General features: G+C 44.7%; 1 protein-coding gene across 2 annotated transcripts; it reads right to left on the bottom strand.

Annotated features, from left to right (window-relative positions):
* Positions 1 to 1743: 1743 nt before the first annotated feature.
* On the bottom strand, positions 1744 to 23554 carry ATG4C (autophagy related 4C cysteine peptidase). Of its 2 annotated transcripts, none has more exons than XM_073643809.1 (11): positions 23409 to 23554; positions 21538 to 21660; positions 20871 to 20954; positions 20338 to 20571; positions 19284 to 19599; positions 12977 to 13047; positions 12673 to 12794; positions 8570 to 8648; positions 6817 to 6893; positions 4604 to 4723; positions 1744 to 2447 (listed from the first exon to the last, which is right to left on the bottom strand). In XM_073643809.1, the coding sequence occupies exons 2-11, from the start codon at positions 21605 to 21607 to the stop codon at positions 2277 to 2279; spliced, it is 1344 nt and encodes a 447-aa protein (XP_073499910.1). In that variant the 5' UTR covers positions 21608 to 21660; positions 23409 to 23554; the 3' UTR covers positions 1744 to 2276. The 2 variants fall into 2 exon arrangements, with proteins under 2 accessions (XP_073499910.1, XP_073499911.1); XM_073643810.1 differs by lacking the exon at positions 23409 to 23554 and adding an exon at positions 23164 to 23311.
* Between the last annotated feature and the right edge of the window lie 237 nt (positions 23555 to 23791).

Raw genomic sequence — 23791 nt, 5'->3', positions numbered from 1 at the left:
CTCCTCGTACAGATGGAAACCAAAAGGGCCGAGCACCCGATAATGGGGGAATTTGTATTAGCATTAAAACAAGGAGCAGAACACAGAAGGCTTGTAATACCGCCATCCAGTGACATTCTAACCATTCCAGCAACACAGCACAAACAACCAATATCCTGCGGGCACATAGCAGTAACCGCTCATCCCGATACTCAATCTACAAATTCTATTATTCTGGCTTTTGCTTTTCTCTGCCCCCTATGTATAAGAATATAACTACTATAATACTGCCCCCTATGTACAATAACATAACTACTATAACACTGCCCCCTATGTACAAGAATGTAACTACTATAACACTGCCCCCTATGTACAAGAATATAACTACTATAATACTGCTCCTATATACAAGAATATAACTACTATAATACTGCTCCCTATGTACAAGAATATAACTACTATAATACTGCTCCTATATACAAGAATATAACTACTATAATACTGCTCCTATGTACAAGAATATAACTACTATAATACTGCCCCCTATGTGCAAGAATATAACTACTATAATACTGCCCCTATGTACAAGAATACAACTACTATAATACTGCCCCTATGTACAAGAATATAACTACTATAATACTGCTCCTATGTGCAAGAATATAACTACTATAATACTGCCCCTATGTACAAGAATACAACTACTATAATACCGCCCCCTATGTACAAGAATATAACTACTATAATACTGCCCCCTATGTACAAGAATATAACTACTATAATACTGCCCCTATGTACAAGAATACAACTACTATAATACTGCCCCCTATGTACAAGAATATAACTACTATAATACTGCCCCTATGTACAAGAATACAACTACTATAATACTGCCCCCTATGTACAAGAATATAACTACTATAATACTGCCCCTATGTATAAGAATATAACTACTATAATACTGTCCCTATGTACAAGAATATAACTACTATAATACTGTCCCTATGTACAAGAATATAACTACTATAATACTGTCCCTATGTACAAGAATATAACTACTATAATACTGCCCCTATGTACAAGAATACAACTACTATAATACTGCTCCTATGTACAAGAATATAACTACTATAATACTGCTCCTATGTACAAGAATATAACTACTATAATACTGTCCCTATGTACAAGAATATAACTACTATAATACTGTCCCTATGTACAAGAATATAACTACTATAATACTGTCCCTATGTACAAGAATATAACTACTATAATACTGCCCCTATGTACAAGAATACAACTACTATAATACTGCTCCCTATGTACAAGAATATAACTACTATAATACTGCTCCTATATACAAGAATATAACTACTATAATACTGCTCCCTATGTACAAGAATATAACTACTATAATACTGCCCCTATGTACAAGAATATAACTACTATAATACTGCCCCCTATGTACAAGAATATAACTACTATAATACTGCTCCTATGTACAAGAATATAACTACTATAATACTGCTCCTATGTACAAGAATATAACTACTATAATACTGCCCCTATGTACAAGAATATAACTACTATAATACTGCCCTCTATGTACAAGAATATAACTACTATAATACTGCTCCTATGTACAGGAATATAACTACTATAATACTGCTCCTATGTAACAAGGATGTAGCAGCACTTAGACATGAAATTTTTAAGGTTTATTTTTTTTATGCGCTTCAAGAACAATAAACACAAGACACAAGGTCCAGTAATAACTTTATGACAAAACACAATTAGGATATTCATCAGAAATTCTAGATTTGCAGAAGTCTTAAGGGAAAATTTACACAAGAAAGTTTTTGGTGCCAAATTCTTTCAAAAACAACATCAAAAGAGCCTTGTGTGAATGAGCCCCAAGGTGAGGCGACCCCACAGCGAGCGCTCAGGTCCGGCCATAGTTTGCGCCTGTTGTACGGTTTTATTCCTGCCAAACAAGACCAATGACGAATTCACATTGATACCAGATCAGTTTTATTCGGAGCGGACATCCTAAGTGTGCAGCGAGTATCAACAACATCTTATAAATCACAGTGATGCTGCAAACCTGGGGAATTGTGCCTCAATCACAAATAGTTTTTAATTAAAAAAAGACTAACAAAAAATAAAAGATCATTAAAAAAAAAAATGTAAAAAACATCACTAAGTTCTAGTGTTTCTGTAAGATGAACCCAAATAGAACAATTAACTAATAGATGACACGAAGGGGGGAAAAAGAAAATAAAAAATATATATACAAGTCACAGCAAGACAAACTCCTCGGTGTTAAAGCTTTTTAATTTGTTCTTTTCCTCCTCCGTGAAAAGGTCATTCTGCTCGTAGACCGGAGCGCAGACAAAGTCAAAGTCCTGAGCATGTCCGTCCACAAAGGTAAATAAAGGATAATTCTGCCGGCTGGAAGATTTCAGTACCTGGAATACAGAATAACGGCTGCCGTCAGATGAATCCTGATAAATCGTGCGCAAACTTCATACAGAATATATATATATATATAGCAAAGTGCAAAAAAAAGGGAGAAAAAAATAAATTATTGCAAAATCTTCTTTAGCTGAAGTCCTGGTAGATAACGATCCAGAGAAAGGAATCAAGGAACTGATGTCTTAATAGCGCCACCTTGTGGCAAGAAAGATTTGGCTTTTAACAAGGACATTCATTTTGATACAAACTTTGGTTTTAGGCAATATTAATATAAAAAAGTCAGATTGTAACCGGTGATAAACAGACATTTCTCTCCCAAATACAAAAATCACTATTACATGTAAATATTCATACAGGTTACATTACATCACTTATGGCGGCGTGTGAAAGACGGGAAACAAAATGAGCTCGCACAGGTGTCATCACCCCGCTCAGGATCAGTACTGTAGTGAGCGTACACAGTGACTGCACCAGCAGAAGAGTGAGTGCAGCTCTGGAGAATAATACAGGATGCAACTCAGGATCAGTAATGTGATGTATGTACACAGTGACTGCACCAGCAGAATAGTGAGTGCAGCTCTGGAGTATAATACAGGATGTAACTCAGGATCAGTACAGGATCAGTAATGTAATGTATGTACACAGTGACTGCACCAGCAGAATAGTGAGTGCAGCTCTGGAGTATAATACAGGATGTAACTCAGGATCAGTAATGTAATGTATGTACACAGTGACTGCACCAGCAGAATAGTGAGTGCAACTCTGGAGTATAATACAGGATGTAACTCAGGATCAGTACAGGATCAGTAATGTAATGTATGTACACAGTGACTGCACCAGCAGAAGAGCGAGTGCAGCTCTGGAGAATAATACAGGATGTAACTCCGGATCAGTACTGTAATGTATATACACAGTGACTGCACCAGCAGAATAGTGAGTGCAGCTCTGGAGTATGATACAGGATGTAACTCAGGATCAGTAATGTAATGTATGTACACAGTGACTGCACCAGCAGAATAGTGAGTGCAGCTCTGGAGTATAATACAGGAAGGTCACATCAGCGGGTAGGTGCAATGATAATTACAGCTAGCTCTGAACACTGCCTTTAAAAGGGTCTCTGAGCACAGAATGACTTAAAACCCAGTACAGGTGCTCGGTGCATCACAGCAGGGCCAACTATCTCTGCCCTTCTCTTGCTCTATGAAGCCAGAGCGGTCAAAGAGGAAGGGGTGGAGATAGCGGGAACACAAGCAAGTGGGAAGGTGTGTTCGGCTTAACCGTGCAGCCCTGAGCCCCTCTGTGCTGACAATCCCACTATTACTCTTGGCAGCGGACCTTACGGTATGCACGCCATTTCTAGCGCCTATAAGGTCCTCTCCCCTTCCATGAAGCGACCACAGCTTCACAGAACACAGATTTTAGCTGTACGCTGCAATACCACGGTACTGTAGTATGCAGAAGAAATCATTGAGGGTTCAAGTAATGCAAGAGGTCTTAAGGGGGTTTCCAGTGTTGAACAGGCCTCCGCCTCCTAGAAAATAAAAATAATGTATACACCGCCTCCCTCAGCTGCCAGTGTTACAGCGCTCCTGTTCTTGACATTGTATCATGTGCAGTCAGTGATCGGCTGCAGCTCATCAATATTCCATCAGTGCAGTCAGTGATCGGCTGCAGCTCATCAATATTCCATCAGTGCAGTCAGTGATCGGCTGCAGCTCATCAATATTCCATCAGTGCAGATCTGACAAAATAGTAAAGGCAGCAGCCGGTCACATCACCGGAGGAGGGCCACTACGGGAGGAGAGCATACATTGGCACTCCATAAGAGCAAAGTGATAAAACAGGCCTTCAAATTAAAATAAATAAATAAAATATTCCCATTAAAATTATAATCACCCTCATTTATAAAAAAAAAGAAAAAAAAAAAAAAAAAAAAAGGGGTGGGGAGCAATTGTTTTTAAACCACCAAAAAGAAGATATGCAACTTTATTAAAAATAAAAAAATATAAACCGAATATTAGCCATAGTGGGGTGAATCGCAGCCATGGATCAGGGGAGCGACGGCTCTGCAGCCCCGAGTACTAGCGGAGTCCCCTGTGTATGTACGTGATGGGGCGCTCACGGGGGATCAGTCACGCCGTATTCATACCTTTGTCAGTTCTTCTACCACCTTCTCAAAGTCCCGGGAGTTTCTGCAGTAAAATCCCAGCGCGCAGCTCGGGTCCATTTTCTTGAAGGGCATTTTCTTTGGTGAAGGACAGTGGAATGACTGCGGAGGAAGAAAGATGTAAGACGACATCAGAATACACAACTGTATATAAAGGGGTCAGCCGAGCAATGCTCTGAGCCAAATACAATGTACCAGTGCAGACAGGACGCCGTGGTAACAAACAGCAGCTGAGCGGGTAGAATCTGCTGTATCATAATGTAACAGATCAACAACCCGTAAGTCACAGGATGGTGGCGGTCATCGCCTGCGAGGGGATCCTCAGTGATCGCTGGGGTGGACTGACCAGACAAGGGACAAGACCAGATTGATGGAGGAGCAGCGGAGATCAATCTGTGACTATATATTTGTTTTTAGCACCAATATGCCAACTTAAAGAATGGGGGTCCCAACAACCCTCGAGTACGAGAGGAGACCCCTTAACGTTTAGCAGTCCTGCTTCAGTGATACAGAACTCCAAATCCCCAGCAGAGAAAGTTTAATCCTCTTGCAGCCACCACTAGATGGCGCTTAGTACATGTGATTTATTACAGAGTTCAATGGTGGAGAAGCCATGTGCAGTGAGCTCCCCCTAGTGGTGGCAGCAGGAAGGCAAAATGTTAAAATCTATTTGTCTCTGCAGGGATTTGGAGCTTTGTATCAGAGATCCGACCAAAGTTCAGAGCTTTGTAATTGGGTGAACATCTAAAATGAACAAGACCAAGTATTAGCCATTAGGAGGCGTCCATCCAGTGAATCTAAGAAATGGCGTCTAAGAGTCCAATATCTTATAGACATAGCAATGGTCTCTGCTCATCCTCAGCTCCATTTCTCTTTCACCTCGACTAGGATTTCCTCTCCCTCCACATTGACGGGGAGCAATGTTTGAACGCGGTAATGTGCATGTGATTCTACCTAATTAGATTTGCAAATCTTTCTGTGCGGAGTCTGAGCTGTAGTGAAATGTACATTACTCCGCTGGGGTCCATCTATCATTGTCAGGATATCCGGACGCCGGGCTCCTACAGTCAGCGTGCCAAGATTTTGGAAGAAGAAGTAGAGAGGGGAAAAAAAAAAAAAAAGGAATAAACTTCTTCGTGGGCGCACAGCTCACGTGCAGGTAGTACAAGGTAGCGGGATAAAGGATTTATGATTGGGGAGGTGGGGTGGATCATTTTGTAGACAATTTTTCAGTGCAGTTTGTCAAATGATCACGATATCTTCAGCGGCACAACTTTCCTTGCTCTAGCAAGGATTTTTTATTTTTTTTGCTTAATGCAAATTTAATAAATTAGAAAAAGCCGCAACTTTGTGACACCGAACATAAAGCTTCCATTCCCTGCCAGCAAGCAGAGGTCTCAAATAGGGAGATAGACGGAAACCATCAGCTGTGAGAGGTTACAATCTGGTGGTTTAGACACTTCTGTCTGGATAGTTTGTTACAATGTATCTGCGCAAATACATTGTATCAGTGTGTTCAGCTCAGGATTAGCTGCCGCATTCTCCAGGGTTCTTTTCGGTTCAGGATTTGAGACAGTAATTTTTTAGTGTCCGCATCTCGCAGCCAACTAAGCGCACAAAGCAAATGTCTCGGCACCACTGTACCTAAAGCAGAGCGACGTCCTAGCTCTTCCGACAACTTAATACCCCATAAGACCTGCGGTAAACCCTCACCTGTCAGTGGTTTCGTGATTATGGCTGATCGCTGTAGGGTCGTGACAGTGTACGAGTACAAATATAATACATTGAGATGTTTTGTTTTTTTTTGTTGTTTTTTTTTTTTATTGGAGGTTAGAACTCATAAGACTTTGATCACTGGCACCCCCACCAATCTTGAGGATGGGGTCAGAGTCACCCGCTTGCGTAGAACAGCCGCTGAGCATGCTCAGTACCACTCCATGGAACTGACAGATACTTGAGCGCTGTACCAAGCCATCTCTATCCGTTCCATATGGTTTTAAAAGGCTCCGCAGTGCACACGATTGCCCTACAAATAGTCCCGATCTCATGATCACCGACCAGACACATCTCAAGTATCTTTTGGATCCACCCCTTTAAAATGTCCGGAGATGCACTGGATGAGGCAGATAATCTCACTTCATAATTAGTGCATAAATTAGAGGGCGATACCGGTGCCAGAACCTCGGTGACTTTACCTCGAGAGGGAAATCCTTTGTGCTGACATCTACAAAAGATTGGCAGTAATGAGGATCCATGTATATCAAGCTGTCATCTGCAAGGACAAAACAGGAGATAAGTAATTCCAGATCCACTTTATTACCGCGCCGCTTACAATCCAATTTCTATGCAGAAGATCAGTCGAGAAAAATCGCAGACAAAAGGCCCCTGCCACGCCGCGGCTCCTTGACGGATGCGCGCTCCTTTAACGGGACAGATTAACTTCTGGAATCATTGAAGATGCTTGTGTAAGCGGAATTTTTTTTTTTTTTTTTATATAAAAAAAAAAAAGTGATGAGTCTGTCATTTAATTTTTTTTCTTTTTTTTGGTGATGAAATTACTTTCACAAACACACAATTATATTCCGGAGTTTGCTGATGAAAAATGTGTTGGAAAAGCGCGGTCGACACCCAGGACGTATTACTTGTCATCTTAACGTCAACTCGCGGAGCTTAAACTGCTCGAATGTAAATATGTAAATAAAATCTGCCAAATGAGGAGAGCGAAGGCGCTTAAACTTTCATTAGACGAAAGGTAAAATATGCCTTGTTTATGCAGCGCGGGAAATTAAAGATGCAGTTTGCAGAAACCAATTACAATGGAGGCTAAGTGACAAATGAGTGGACTTTGGTGGGATCTGATGAATTAATAGCGGCCTCGGTGCTGCCGTAATTATTCAGTCAGAGAATGGTCATTTATAAAAATCTGTTTTTTTCAATAAGTCCAGGGCTCCAATAATTGCAGCAGGTCCCTGCCGTATCCTGAAGCATGCCATGCATTTCCCTGCAGCTGGCAGAGTTAAGCAAGAAGATTCGTAGGACCCTTATTCAGCGGTGACGTTGGCTGTCTGCGAGCGTCGCACCGGAGCCCTGCAAACTTTCTACTACTTGCCAGCGTCTCTTCTGATAAGTAAACCTGGCGAGATCATTACGGTGTGACACACGCATGACAACACAAGGGGTCAACTAATCAGAAGAGGCGCTGAGGATGCCGGCAAGTAGGAGCAAGTTTGCAGGGCTCCGGTGCAACGCTCACGGACTGCCAACGTCACCGCTTCACCAGGTCTTGCAAATTTTTTTTTTGTGCAGTTTTATAGACAAGACGCGATCAAATATTTATACTCGTTTTTTGCATATTGACCTATTTTTATTCAGGATTTTTTTTTTTTTTTTAAGTTTATATTTACTTTACTCAGCGACTTGATTGGTCATCTAATACACAGCAATACTTCTGCATTTCAGGGCATTATATATAAAGGAGATGGTAGACCCGGGAACCCTTATTAGGCCACATTTGCATCCTATGATGGCATTATGGAAGGACTTATTGGGGTGATAACAGACCCCCCTACCACTACTTAACCGCTTAGCTGCAATGGTAGCTACCGAATATGATGGTATCTAAAAAAGGTGTTGAAAGCGTTGGATCAGAGTTCTCTGATCCCGGCCAATAAAGTGTAAGCTGTAAAATTTCCCCAATACCAGCTGCGCATGGTGTGGTTTCATTTTGTGCATGTGTGACGGATTCTGTGAACTCCATGGGGGGAGTGGATTGGAGCAATGGCCGTGTGACCTCCGCTCCATTCATTCTCTATGGAGATATCCAAGTGCAGCACTTCGTACCACAGAGCATGGATGTAGCAGCGGCTCCATTTCCTCGAGGGACCCCAGTGCCCCATTCCCAGTGGTCGGAATCCCCATTTTATATAGTAATTTTATTCTTGTACCTACCTTGAAATCCTACAAAGTAATAGGACTGCTTTGGTCGGCCACCGATGATCCCAACACAATATTCCAGGCTTAGAATCCCCTGAGGACGAGAAAACGCCAGAAGTTACGTACGACCATAAAGTGATAAGATGTAGACACTTCTATAGGAGGCTCCCGATTAAACCTGACCGTCCTGTAAGTGAGCGTATTCATGCCTATGTGGGAGTTAGAAAAAAAACCAAAAAAATAAAACTCTGCGGCTGCTTTTCTCAGTGACAGGGATCCAAGAAAAAAAACTTATTGTGAACAGTTGTTACATATGGCAGTAGTGGTACGGCTATATAGGTTCTGGACTCCCGATAAGATTGACACGTTTCTTGTATAGATACGATGTGCCAGTCCTGAGATATCTAGAGTAGAAGCTGTATGCAAATCCAGTAGGAAGTGCACTGGGGGTGTGTCAGGAGTGATTCTTACAAGTGTACCGACACACCCCCAGTGCACTTCCTGCCTGATTTGCATACAGCTTCTACTCTAGATATCTCAGGACTGGCACATCAGATCTCTACAAGAAAGGTGTCATTCTTATTGAGGGACAAGAGGCTACCCAGCTATACCACTACCTCTATATGTACAAACACCCTGACAGGTTCCCTATATGAAAAAAAATGAATAAAAGGGAAAAAAAAAACCTCAACAGATTAGTTAACCTTTAAATACCGAGAGTGGGTCCCTGCAAAAAGATCTGGCAACCCCCTCCTAACTCGCTCTACACCTCCACATTTAGTTGACCTCACACATTTGACATCTGAACTTTCTACTCAGTTCATTATATTCCAGGTTTTCCGCCATCTTTATGAACCATATTCATGTTGAAAGCAAACTTATGCCGAGAATCAGTGGTGTTACGCGTGTGCCATGTACATGTGTGCGTTGAAATATGTATGTTTATATATTTTATTGTATTATTCTAACTTGTATGTATGTTAATAGTATATGTAGATGGCCAGGTATAGACACAGTGGCAGTATGTGACAGCACGTGTATGAGCGCGCGTGAGCGAGCGCGACACAGTGTGCGCGTGCGTGACAGTGAGTGTGCGTGAGAGTCTTCCACATTTATATATCCTGACTGCACAGATGAGAGCTCATAGGTGTAAACATATCGGCAATCATTCAATGAATGGGCACAATGCTGCTCATTCATCGGGTGATAGTTTTGTTTATGGCGGAACAAACATTCTCAGCAGCACATCGCCCGGTGTAAACTGCAGATGTGCTGCTGATAACATGATAGTTACGTGGACAGACTCATCTACACTGTGTTCCAAATTATTATGCAAATAATATTTTCTCAGATTTTCCCAAATTACCTATATGAATTGCAGTCATTGTAATTTTCCAGTCCAATAACTATTAGAGTACAATTGAAAGGTTTTTGTACAAACTGCCTATGATAACAGTATCTTTTAAAAAAAATAAAAAACTCAAACTGCACTCAAAATGCATGTTCCAAATTATTATGCACAGCAGAGTTTTCAACCTTTTCATTTTAATAAAGAACAAAAAAAATGGTCATTTTTGAAATTATAAGCATTAGCAGGTTATTACAAACTGAAATCAAACAGTTTTCAACTCAAAACTTTATTCTAGGTGATGTTACATTTGCACATAGGACCCCTTGTTCGAAAGGAGCTTCTGAACTCTCTCGTCCATTGAATTTGGCAGGTTTTGGATGGTTTCTGCTTCAATTGTTTTGCATGAGGACAGAATACCCTCCCAGAGCTGTTGCTTAGATGTGAACTGCCTCCCGCCATCATAGACACTCCTTTTGATGATGCTCCAGAGGTTCTCAATGGGGTTGAGGTCAGGGGAGCATGGGGGCCACACCATAAGTTTGTCCCCTTTTATGCCCATAGCAGCCAGAGATGCAGATGTGTTATGTGCAGCATGAGACGGGGCATTATCATGCATGAAATGATCTCGATGGTCCAGATGGATGGAGTGGAGGATGGCTGGTTGATGGACACCCCATGCAAACACGGCTACAGCGCTAACAAGGAGGAGGTGGAGTAATGTTTTGGGCTGGAATCATGGGGAGAGAGATTTTCTGCCCCTTTAGGATCCCTGAAGGGGTAAAGATGAACTCCATAATGTATGTTGAGTTTCTCAAACAGCACTTCCTTCCATGGTTCAAGAAGAAGAACCGTGTATTCCACAGCAAGATCATTTTCATGCATGATAATGCCCCGTCTCATGCTGCACATAACACATCTGCATCTCTGGCTGCTATGGGCATAAAAGGGGACAAACTTATGGTGTGGCACCCATGCTCCCCTGACCTCAACCCTATTGAGAACCTCTAGAGCATCATCAAAAGGAGTGTCTATGATGGCGGTAGGCAGTTCACATCTAAGCAACAGCTCTGGGAGGGTATTCTGTCCTCATGTAAAACAATTGAAGCAGAAACCATCCAAAACCTGACAAATTCAATGAATGAGAGAGTTCAGAAGCTCCTTTCGAACAAGCGGTCCTATGTGCAAATGTAACATCACCTAGAATAAAGTTTTGAGTTGAAAACGGTTTGATTTCAGTTTGTAATAACCTGCTAATGCTTATAATTTCAAAAATGACCATTTTTTTGTTCTTTATTAAAATGAAAAGGTTGAAAACTCTGCTGTGCATAATAATTTGGAACATGCATTTTGAGTGCAGTTTGAGTTTTTTATTTTTTAAAAATATACTGTTATCATAGGCAGTTTGTACAAAAACCTTTCAATTGTACTCTAATAGTTATTTGACTGGAAAATTACAATGACTGCAATTCATATAGGTAATTTGGGAAAATCTGAGAAAATATTATTTGCATAATAATTTGGAACACAGTGTATATTAGTGATCGTTCTGTCCCCATCATTCTTCCTCAGCCGGTGTAAAGTGGCCGGGGAAAAAGTGTAGAACGACTTCAGTATTGTCAATCACGCCCGTTTAATGGCCTGTGCTCAGAGCATGTAAATACAACCGAAACGTTGAGTGTGATGGTGCACTATGTCAGCATTTGTGGCCCCACTTTAAACTTTTGCCTACAGCCCCACTGTCTAAAACCGGCCCTGCCTCTCCCATCATTCCCCTCTGTCTGATGCAGCGGCGCGATGACGTCACTTCACCACGTCACTCCTGCAGGCAGTGGAGCTGAGGAGCCGCTCTGCAGAGACTGAAGCAGCCGGGAAACAAGGAGCGGCGAGTGTGTATTTATTTAAATGTGGTGCCCATATTACTGGAGGACTGTGGCCGCACTATGCCCTATGCATGATCATGGAGGCTGCAATATATTCTGTGGAGGACTATGAGGAGTGCAGTATACTATATGGAGGACCATGGGGTGCATTTCATTGCATGGAGGACCATGGAGAGTGTATTATACTATATGAAGGATTATGGGGGGCACATTATACTATATGGAAGGCTATGTGGGGCCATTATACGGTGTGAAGGTTTGTGTGGGGTCCATCATACTGTTTGGAGGGCTAGTGAGGGACATTATACTGTATGTAGGCCCACTATACTGTATGGAGGGCTGTGTGGGGGATCATACTGTGTTGGGGTCAGCATACTTTGCCTTGGGAGTTGAGGTGGGGTAATGTAGGGTCATTATACTGTGCATGTGGAGGCTAATGTAGAGGAATGTATCATGGGGGTATCACACTGTGTTTAGGGGCACTTTTGTTGGCATCATACTCTTATGGGGGCAATGAAAGAGGAATCTAGGACTTCAGCAGGAGGAAAATTACTATGTAAAGGCTGGAAAGCTTTGAGATCTGCTCTTCTGTGACCCCGACAATTATTTTATTTTTTTTATTTTTTTTTTGGGGGGGGGGGGGGGGGGCCCAATTGGAACTTCTGCTATGGGGCCCCCTGATTTCTATGTACACCCCAGCTGAGAATCCCTCTAAAACTTGTATTGTGAATGCGACGTAGGCGTCGTTATGAGGAATAACAGGGTTTTATTTTGGCACTTAAAATATAAAAACGGAAACGAAATACCAAAATTGTTCCATTCCAGCAAGATATAGATATTCTCTTTCATGAAGAGGGACATCCGCCGACCCCCTCGTAGTCCCCTACCTTCACAAATTCAAAATATTCAGTATTGGTCCTTTCTCCACCGAGTCGGACAGGAACCAGAATGAGAACGGATTGATCACTGTCTGATTTATCCTGCAGGTCGTACACATCATCGAGGTAAACTGCGGAAAGGACAATGCAGGCGATCAGGACGGATATTTGTATCACACTGTGATTCTACCTAGAAGGTTCCTACTCAATGACCGCAAGAAGAGATCGGGAAGACATGGTAAAAGTTTCAGAACTTTTCATTGACAATATAACAATTCTCAAAAACTAATAAAAAAAAAAAAAGGAAACTTACTTGTACAGTCCTGAGCGACATATATGGAGAAGTTCTGCAGCTCGGGGTCAGCGGATTCCTTCTTTGCTTTCCTGGAAAATATTGCAAACAGGTTTCATTGTAGACAATTTTTTCTCCAGCAAAGTTATAATGAATCCTCCATTTCTTCAACGCACAGCGATGCCGACCATATGTACAGGACGTGACGCATGACGTCGCTGTGGAGCCAGACCAAAAATAGAATTAGACTTACCGGTAATTCGGTTTCTAATAACCCACCATGACAGCACACAGGAGGATGTAACCCCACCCTAATAGGGACAGGAAATACGAAGAGGTTTAAATAGCCCCTCCCACATCCTCCCTCCAGTGTTATTACAAAGGACCACAAGAGATAGATGCTTCAAATTAATTTTTATTTCTACCGATCTACGACAGCTTGAAACAATAAGCAAGGGGGAGGGAATTACCCGTGCTGTCGTGGTGGGTTATTATAAACCGAATTACCGGTAAGTCTAATTCTATTTTCTCTAATAACCCCCCACAACAGCACACAGGAGGTATACCAAAGATATACTATAGCCTGAAGGACCTTCCTTCCGAAAGCTAAATCTCCAACAGACATTAGGTCTAGTCTGTAGTGTTTGGAGAAAGTATGAATTGAGGACCAGGTGGCAGCTCTGCAAATCTGTTCGATGGATGCGCTGGCTTTTTCAGCCCAGGAGACAGATATCGCCCTTGTAGAATGGGTCTTGAGCTTTGCTGGAGGAGGTAGATCCTGGATCTGGTAAGCCTCCGTAATTGCCCTCTTAAATCCAGTAGGCTACTGTGGATTTTGCGGCTTTCTTTCCTCTGTTTGGACCTTGTGTATGGACAAATAAGTTCTAGTCTTTCCTTCTTCTGTTTCCTGAAGATAGTGCAGTACTATTCTCCAAACGTCCATAGTGTGGAATTCCATTTCTTTTTTGTCCTTTGAGTTGTCACAAAAAGATGGAAGGATTATCTCCTGAGATCTGTGGAAATTTGAGACCACCTTAGGTAGAAATGAAGGGTCAAGTTGGAAAAGTAGGCGATCTTCCAGGATTCTCAGGTAGGGTTCGTTGATCGAAAGGGCCTGTAGTGAACACACTCTTCTGGCTGTAGTTATTGCCACCAGGAAAGCAGTTTTCCAGGTCAGCCTGTCCAGTCTTATGGTTGTTAAGGGCTCAAAGGGTGGAAGGGTTAACCCTTTCAGAACAATGTTAAGGTCCCAGGGGGGAACCAGGTCTGTTACTCTAGGGTGGATGCGGGTGGCTGCGGTCATAAATCTTCTCACCCACTGATGTTCCGCTAGCCTTTGATCGAAGTATGAACTTAACGCCGCTACCTGGACCTTAAGAGTACTAGGTCTGAGACCTTTGTCCAGGCCTTCTTGTAAAAAGTCTAGAATCTGAGCCACATCAGCCCTATGAGGGTCTGGGCGAGTGGGTGCACACCACCTTAAGAAGGTTTTCCAGATCTTATGGTAAATGGTGTTCGTTACAGGTTTCCTGCTCTTCTGGAGAGTTTTGATGACTTTCTCTGAGAGGCCTCTTGTCTTTAATATCAGGAATTCAGAAGCCAGGCAGCTAGGTGCAATCTCTCTGGATCCGGATGGTGAATCGGTCCCTGGAGAAGGAGATCCTTGATGGGAGGAAGGATTAGAGGGCTCTCCACACTCAGACTGGTTAACGTTCCGAACCAACTCCTTTTTGGCCAGTGAGGGGCCACTAGGATTACTCTGGTTCCTTCGGTCCTTATCTTCTGTAAGGTTTTTGAAAGGATAGGTAGTGGAGGAAAGGCATATGCTAGTTTGAACTCACATTTGTAAGCGAATGCGTCCACGCCCAGGCAAGGGCCGTTTGGATCCAGGGAGAAATATTGAGGTACTTTCATGTTCTGGTGTCTGGCGAAGAGATCTACCTCTGGATAGCCCCATCTCTCGACTAACATCTGGAAGACGTCTGGGTTTAGGCTCCACTCTCCTGGATTAATCTTTGTTCTGCTTAAGAAGTCGGCCTGGATATTGACTGAACCTTTGATATGAAGAGCCGACAAGGATAGATGTTCTTCGGCCCAGGAGAATATTCTTGCTGATATTGCTTTTAAGCTTTCGTATCTTGTGCCCCCTTGATGACGAAGGTGGGCTACTGTGGTGATATTGTCTGAAAATATCTGAATGTGAGATTTCTGGACCGGAGGCTCTGCTGCTCTGAGGACTTCCTCTAAGGCCTTTAGTTCTCTGAAATTCGATGAGCGTTGGCTCACCTCTTTGGTCCATATACCCTGGAATAGCTCTTGGGAGACCATGGCTCCTCATCCCTTTTCTATGGCATCCACCTTTATGGTTACCAGCGGATTCTGGATCCATGGTACTCCTCTGTTCAGATTTTTTCCGTTCAGCCACCAGAATAGAGAGGTCCTTACTCGTGGTGGTATAGTGATTCTCCTGTTCAGAGACCGTGGAGATCCGTCCCAATTCGTAAGGATGTGGGTCTGTAATGTTCGGGTGTGCACCTGAGCCCAGGAAGTCATAGACCCGAGGACCGACATGGCGTCTCTTAATGATACTGATCTTCAGCTCTTTAGGACATTGATTTTTGCTTTTATCATGACCTGTTTTTGTTTGGATAGGAATGACATCAGGCTGTGGGAATCCACTAGTACTCCTAGAAATGTTTTTGTCATGGAGGGAACCATCTCTGATCTTTCCTGGTTCACTAACCAGCCCAGAGACTATAGGATCTGAGTGGTCAACTGTAGATGTTCTCGGAGAACTGGTACTGAGGGCCCGATTAATAACAGGTCATCGAGGTATGGTACTATTGAAGTGTTCTGACCCCTGATATAAGCCATGACTTCTGCCATGACTTTTGTAAATATTCGCAGGGCTGATGAAATTCCAAATGGGAGAACATTGAATTGATAGTGGACTATTTGATCCCCTTGAGCCACTGCGAATCTTCGGAACCTCCGGTGAAGTGGATGTAGGGGGATGTGGTAATATGCATCCTGGAGGTCGATTGTGGCCATGACATGGTCCGGTCCTATCAGAGGGACAGTCGACCTGATGGATTCCATCTTCAATCGTTGGTAGTGAATATACTAATTCAGTGGCCTTAGATTGATTATAACTCGGTGTGAGCCATTTGTTTTTTTTATTAGGAAGAGCCTGGAATAATGTCCTGTGCCTATCTCTCTTGTAGGAACCAGGGATATCACCCCTGAGGACAATAGGTCTGTAAGACGGGATATCAGGGTGGCCTTATCCTTATCCTCTCTGGAGGATAGGAGGAGAAATTTATTTTTACTCCGAACTCGACAACCCTCAGGACCCATGGGTCTGAGCAGATTTCTTTCCACTGAGGGAGAAAATTTGAGATGCGGCCCCCGACTGTCCTGACATCATGGTCTGTTCTGACATTGGTTTTGGGAGAGAAAAAGATTTTTGCCTCCTCTACCTTTTGGGTAGCTCCATCATCCTGTTTTGCCTTTACCCCTATATTGAGGGGTCTGCTCTTGGGAGGGACGAAAAGGCCTCTTCCTCACATTCCTAGGTCCCGAGAGGGCCTTCTTCTTGTCTGAGGCCTTCTCTAGAAGATCATCTAGAGCGGGCCTGAACATTTATTTCCCCTTAAAGGGGATGGAACACAAAGTAATTTTTGATGCCACGTTGCCGTTCCAGGATTTCAACCATAGGGCCCTTCTTACAGAGTTTGATAGCTCAGATGCTCTTGCAGCCACTCTCACGGATTCTGCAGAGGCGTCTGTAAAAACCCAGTAGCCTTCTGTAGAAGTAGGGATGCCAAGATGTCTTCTCTGGGGGTGCCTGAAACTAGGTGTTCCTCCAGTTGATCTAGCCAACGAGCCATTGATCGAGCTACGCCCGTAGAGACTGCGTTGGTGCTTAATAGTGTTGCCGAGGTCTCCCAGGATTTCCTGAGTAGTCCCTCCATTTTGCGTTCCAAGGGGTCTTTTAATTGAGAGGAATCTTCAAAGGGCAGTGTGGTTTTCTTTGCTACTCGTGCAATTTGGATATCCACTCTTGGGACTTCAGATCAGCATTCTGCTGTCTCATTGTCCACAGGAAGTCTATCCCTTAACTCTGTAGGGGTATTTAATCTCTTTTCTGGAGATTCCCACTCCTCTAAAGCCCCCGTCTCACATAGCGAGATCGCTGCTGAGTCACGGTTTTGGTGACGAAACAGCGACCTCACCAGCGAGGTCGCTATGTGAGACACTTCGCAGCGATCAGGCCCCTGCTGTGAGGTCGCTGATCGCTGCAAAGTGTCCTGGACCATTTTTTGGTCCTTGCCCTCCCGCTGGTCAGCACACATCGCTGTGTGTGACCAGCGATCAGGCTGGTAACCATAATAAACAGCGGTTTACTAGGTGCACACGCGCACTTAGTAACCCGCTGTTTATCATGGTTACCACTCTGCTATGGTTAGCAGTGACCTTCCGCTCACCGTAGTAGAGTGGTAACCATGATAAACAGCGGGTTACTAAGTGCGCGTGTGCCCCTAGTAACCCGCTGTTTATCATGGTTACCAGCCTGCTCCTGCTTCAGCAGGCTGGTAACCAGGAACAGGACATCGTGGAAAGATTCTTTCCACGATGTCGCTGCTCCCCTGATCGCTGGTGAGCCTGCCTGTTTGACAGCTCACCAGCGATCACTTAGCGACGCACCAGCGATACCGGCCAGGTCACATCGTTGTCGGGATCGCTGGTGCGTCGTTATGTGAGACGGTACCCTAAGACTAAGTCCCTAATACTCTGGTGTATAGGGAACACCAATTTTTTCCTGGAACGTAGCCCCCCAAACATCTGATCCTGTACTGTTTGGGGCACTTTTTCTTCCTCGACCTCCATAGTTCTCCTTACTGCCATGAGGAGTTCCTCTGGAAGATCTTCTGAGATATACATCTCCTCTTGAGAGTCTTCCTCCCCTCCCTCTGGCGGGCTAATCTTCCTCTTTTTGGCTGCTGAGGGAGTAGATGTAGAACCCTGCCTAGGTGAGGGAGTAGGGAGAGTGACCGAGGATAAGGAGGATTTGATCTCCTGGCGTACAATCCCCTTTATCTCCTCCATTAAGGAAGGTTGCTCCTGCCTGATAATCTTCTCCGTACAGTCCTTGCATAGGGGCTTTCTATGGGAGGGCGATGGTTTTCTTGTACAGATGGGACATCTGCGTGACGGTTTAACTTTTTCACCAGATGCAGGTTCCTTGCCCCCCTACAAGAGTGGGGAGAAGGGGAGGGGAGCTATAATCACTATTTCCTGCATCTGGGAGATGGACTACCAGTGCCATACTTACTGGGACCGGACTGGCGCTGGGCTCTACAGATACAGAGCGAGAAGCTTCAACAGACATGGTTTTGTCCTACCTGCAGATGTCTTCCTGTCCAGGGCTCCTTTTATGGGCGACCGGACCAGCGCCTCCCTCTGTTTAGAGAGCTCCTTCCCCGGTGTCCAGGTGAAGATTTCTGATCACCGCCGGCATTCCGCTCTTCTTCCCCCATAGTTTTTTGATGCGGTTCACAGTGGAACGCAACTGCCGGAAGGGACGTCATCATCCACCGCCCGGCGTCCGACATCACCTCTGGCGCCGCGGCGTGCGCTCCACATCCGGAAGCCAGCATCGCCCACGCATCCAGAGGGGGAGAGGAGGAGGAGATGGACCGGAGAGCTCAGGGAGGCCTCCGGTAAGAAGATCCTGCAGACCTTGCCCGAGAGCGCGGACTGCAGGAGGGGGTTCTGAATCCAGAGGAGACGGGAGCAGCGCCCTGAGGAGGAGAGGTAAAGACTGCTCGATCCTCCGCTGCCCGACTAGTAGCTTTCCCCCAGTGCCTGTCGCCGGCCCAGCACACCGGGGATGACCTCTTCATCCCTGATAGGGGCAGGAAATAACACTGGAGGGAGAATGTGGGAGGGGCTATTTAAACCTCTTTGTATTTCCTGTCCCTATTAGGGTGGGGTTACATGCTCCTGTGTGCTGTTGTGGGGGGTTATTCGAGAAAACCAACTTTATTTTGAGGTGACGTCATCAAGGGCCTTGCTCACAAGAACTTTTGATCACTTAAGTTACAAATTGTACCTTTTCACACCTCTCGCCATTCAGTGGACAGGATCTCCCGCTGACTGACCGATCTGCCATCACATATGCACATTATCGAGCAACGTTAAATAGAAGTTGATTCAATTTCTGGCATAAATACAACCAAAATAAGACTGGTGCCTCCTAACAGATCTGCTGCATTGCGCCCCACGCACTCCGGATCACGACCAGCTGTACGTATAGCGAGCGTACCTCAACAGGTGGGAGACAATGGCAGGACCGTACCAGTCTCCAGCCATTTTCCCAGACTTCCTCCCGATCCTGATCAGCTGATGGATCCCAAAGTCGGCACCGGGGTGATCCGAGAACCAGGAGACGATTTTCCGGTGATAGAACGCGCTTTGATTTTCGTCTTCGTTTTCTGTGGATGCTCCGGGTCTGCTGGGCGCTGTATTGTAGGTGGGAGCGTTGTAGGATGCCTCGATGGGGGCGAGCTTTCTGGCGCTGTTTTGTAACCAGAATTCTGCCTCTGGCCGGTAAAGGTCCAGCGCCTTTGGCCACAACCAGTCTGTAAAAAGGAGACGTTAAGAGGCATCAAAAGCATAAATGACGACACAGGACGACCAGCTTTCTTGACACTTAGGGAATCTGCCATAAAGGTCATTTATCAGAGTTTCCCTTTAACCCCTTCCTGGCAATGGGATGTACGTGTGGTGCGGGGGTTATGGAATAGGAAGCCCACTACATCTCTATGACCAACGACCGAAGTCTAACTCTTATCGCTTATAATATATTCATCACACTTGCAATTTTATTTATCTTTTTAAGTAAATTATATGGTAAAATGAACAGGGTCATTGAAAACTACATCTGGTCACACAATAAAACGCGCCGTCGTACGGCCGAGGGGATGGAAAAAGACGAGAAAAAAACCCTGCAAAAACAAAAATGGCCTGCAGCAGGGATGTGGTAATATGCAATATAGACATAAACTTATCATCCATCCCCCGCCAAACTGCAAGGATTTACCCAAATACAAGCAGAATTCTCAGTTTTGTGTACGCAGCTCCTATGCAAACAGGTTTATATGGTTACAGACCACAAACTGTTGGTTATCAAGAGGATGCAAAGGTAATGAAGGCTCAGAGTGCACTCAGGGTTTGTTTATAGGCCGACCATTGAGACATGTTTTCATGAGAGCTGTGTACACAAAACGGAAGAGTCTGCAAAGCAGCATTTTATTTTATCTTATCTTTTTAAACTTAATTGGGGCAGAATTGGTGACAACCAGTAAACCAGCACCCACCTCGGCCTATGAAGTGAACCAGAAGCCCCTGAGCCAGTAACATCTGCCCGGTCCTCAGGGTGCAGCCCCAGCCGCAGTCTGTGCTCCACGTCGACCCCTCCAGCTGCGGGAACTCCTCCCTGTACGTCAGCCATATCCTGGAAATAAAATCCTTCCGGAAATCCTCCGCGGTGCCGAAAACATCTTCATTAGTCACCGACCCGGAATCGGAGCAGTCGGGAGAAGATTCCGACTCTGATCGAAAACGGGGGGGAAAAAAAAAAAAAAAGTTAGGAAATGTCGATCAATGTCTCTAGGAAAAACTATTGTTAGGGCATCACATGAGGCATCAGGGGGAAAACGTATTTCTCTTTTCTAACCCCTCCCCCCTCCAATAAGTCCATACATTAACCCTTATGGTACCAGATTGTATCTGAACACACCAGAAACAGGCCATGTGCGTTGGTTCTGGGGTCGGAGGTTGGCACTTTGATCACAGCTGGTGATGTCCAATCATGGCGGACCACCTGCCCGGCCCTCCTACAGGGACTCACCTTCAAATTTAAAATGGTAGCATTTGCCAAGCAAAAACACAGGGGAGTTTCGTCTAAAATAGGTTCTCGTCCTAAGTACCCAGCCTAAAAAAGAAAAAATTAGAAGAATTAAAGGGGATGTCCACTAATTAGATATTGAACATTGGGATAGGTCATCAGTATCAGATCAGAGGGGGTCTGACAGCCAGGACCTCACAGATCCGCCTAGTGGCCGCCCTTGGCTACTGCAGTTTAGCTCCTCTTTACTTCAATGGGAGCTGAGCTATAGTACCCACAACGGCCATGTGTGACGCTGTGGAATTTTGGCTCCGTACCGGCTGGCCCATTATGAGCAGCTGCAGGCTCAGAGCTCGGTGGGCGTTCCCCGCTTGCAAAGCTACGAGCTCAAATGGGGGGGGGCCGGAGTCCCGAGCTGCAGATTCAGAAGAAATCCTTGCACAAATATGGAGAGCGCCATCATTTGAAACTTTACAATAGTAAGTCGCCCCCCCTAATGTTTGTCAAACAGCAATAAGTCCAGACGTCCCCTCCCCCTCCATCCTGGGCGCCCGGCTGGTACACTACACTGATACATAGTAGCGAATTACAGCTATAAATCATATTAACCAAGTAGTTGCTGCAGAAAATTTAAAAAAAGTGATAATGAGGGATTAGAAAAGGCGCTTACTGTATTTTACATTATGCCATGCAGATAAAATCATTGACTTCACTCTTTCATCGCTGCCGCTGGCCTCCATATTCACCCCGTGAGAATGAACCCATAACGCGCCGAGGCCGGAAAGTCACAGACCTGAAAGAAAAGGTGACGCAGCAGGAAGAACAGGGATAAAAAGTTATAAAAAGTTCAGCAAAGTTATTTCTGAGGAAGATCTCAGCTTCATGTGAATGAATCTTGAGGTTGAACACAGTCCAGAACTTCACAGCTGAACGTTTGCAACAATTGTATCAGATGGAGAGAATCCTCTGAGCTGCACAGGTCCCATCACAAGTCTCCTGCTTGTCCTGGGGTTTGTTACAATGTATCAGGGCAGGTAAAAGTATCAGTGAGGAGTTAAAGGGGTTGTGCCAAGTATATAAAAAGGCACTCAGCAGCCCATTATTATACTGCAGAGTATGGCGGCATTACTGGAGAACTCACCTGCAGTGTTGTATATGGCTGCGTTATTCCAGCCGTTTACTGACATATCATATAGAGATTGTAGATCATTCGAGGACCATATGGCGCCATTATGTGGGCTGTGATACTGTAGTATTATCTTGGCCATATATATTATTTGCATTCTGCGAGTTGTGATATGGGAGTGTAATCTCAGCAGCATATACCGATTGTACATGGGCTGCTGTGATATGGTTGTGGTATTTTGGTAATTACATGGCAGTATTATGTGGGTTGACCTGTGGCAACATTATCTCAACATAATATGACAGTTTTATTTAAGCTGTGATATAGAAGTATTATCTTCGCAATATATTGCAATGGTATATGGGAGTATTGTACGGTAGTATTACCGCAGCATTATATGGTGGTTTAATTTAGGCTGCTATATTGGCAGTATTATGGCAATATTATGGCACCATCTTGCAGTATGAAGACAGTTTTATTTAGGCTGTGATATAGCGGTATCATCTTTGCACCATGTAACAGTATTGTGGGAGCTGTGATATGGTGGTATTATCTTTGCACCATGTAGCAGTATTATGGAAGCTGTGATATGGCGGTATTATCTTTGCACCATGTAGCAGTATTATGGGAGCTGTGATATGGTGGTATTAGCTTTGCACCATGTAGCAGTATTATGGAAGCTGTGATATGGTGGTATTAGCTTTGCACCATGTAGCAGTATTATGGAAGCTGTGATATGGCGGTATTATCTTTGCACCATGTAGCAGTATTATGGGAGCTGTGATATGGTGGTATTATCTTTGCACCATGTAGCAGTATCATGGGAGCTGTGATATGGCGGTATTATCTTTGCACCATGTAGCAGTATCATGGGAGCTGTGATATGGCGGTATTATGTTATCACTGTATAACAGCTGTACATTGGCTGAAATTTCTAGACCGACTTAAAATCCAAGCAGCGGGGGTCTTTTCTATAAAACCCACCCAACAACACCAGGAAACAGCAGCAACATTGTATAGACACAACAGTCATCTGTTGGGGTCTGCCCGCCTCTGATCTGGGGGGCAAAAGGCAGACAAGACAGCACACAAGCTACATGACTATTACACCACATAACCGAGCACTGCGGCCGTCTGGGGACAATATGGACCGAGCAGCACCGCACTCACCCACTACAACTTCTCCCAGCAGCTGACTGCCCCGATTGTTCCCTAAAAACTACATTTCCCATGATGCTCGCACAGGCGGCTCTACGGGATGGCATGACGGGAAATGTAGTGTAAGAGGGGGCCAGGGGGAGAGAATGGAGTCAGCTGACAAACGGGTGGTCAGTTATAGTCCACAGAGCGGCGGGTGACGGGGAGCCGGAGGGTGAAAGACCCCGGGACAAGGGGGCCGGGCCCGCTCTCCTTACCGTGCAGGGTCCGCGGCGTCAGCCACACCGGCGGCTTCTCACCTCACCCGGCGGATGTTGACAGGCCACAATCACCGCAGACTTCCGAGAGGAGGCGGGAGCGGCGCTGCGACGCATTTATACTACGGAAGGGGGCGCTGCGGAGTGTTTATACTAGAGGAGGGGGCGCTGCGGAGTATCTATACCCCAGGAGGGGGGCACTGCGGAGTATTTATACCCCAGGAGGGGGGCACTGCGGAGTGTTTATACTAGAGGAGGGGGCGCTGCGGAGTATTTATACCCCAGGAGGGGGGCGCTGCGGAGTATCTATACCCCAGGAGGGGGGCACTGCGGAGTGTTTATACTAGAGGAGGGGGCGCTGCGGAGTATTTATACCCCAGGAG

Source organism: Phyllobates terribilis, unplaced genomic scaffold (genome assembly GCF_046119375.1).
Source record: "Phyllobates terribilis strain yellow unplaced genomic scaffold, ASM4611937v1 Scaffold_8__6_contigs__length_399053987, whole genome shotgun sequence".
Classification (NCBI taxonomy): domain Eukaryota; kingdom Metazoa; phylum Chordata; class Amphibia; order Anura; family Dendrobatidae; genus Phyllobates; species Phyllobates terribilis.
This window is presented reverse-complemented; position numbering and strand designations above follow the sequence as displayed.

What these genes read in the sequence shown, in the direction of transcription:
- ATG4C (XM_073643809.1), bottom strand. Translation starts at nt 21,607, where the DNA reads ATGGAGGCCAGCGGCAGCGATGAAAGAGTGAAGTCAATGATTTTATCT. An exon ending in TTACTTTGTAGGATTTCAAG is followed by an intron (nt 6,894 to 8,569) that starts GTAGGTACAAGA and finishes TTGTCCTTGCAG; the next exon opens with ATGACAGCTTGATATACATG. An exon ending in TGGTAGAAGAACTGACAAAG is followed by an intron (nt 2,448 to 4,603) that starts GTATGAATACGG and finishes TCTGTATTCCAG; the next exon opens with GTACTGAAATCTTCCAGCCG.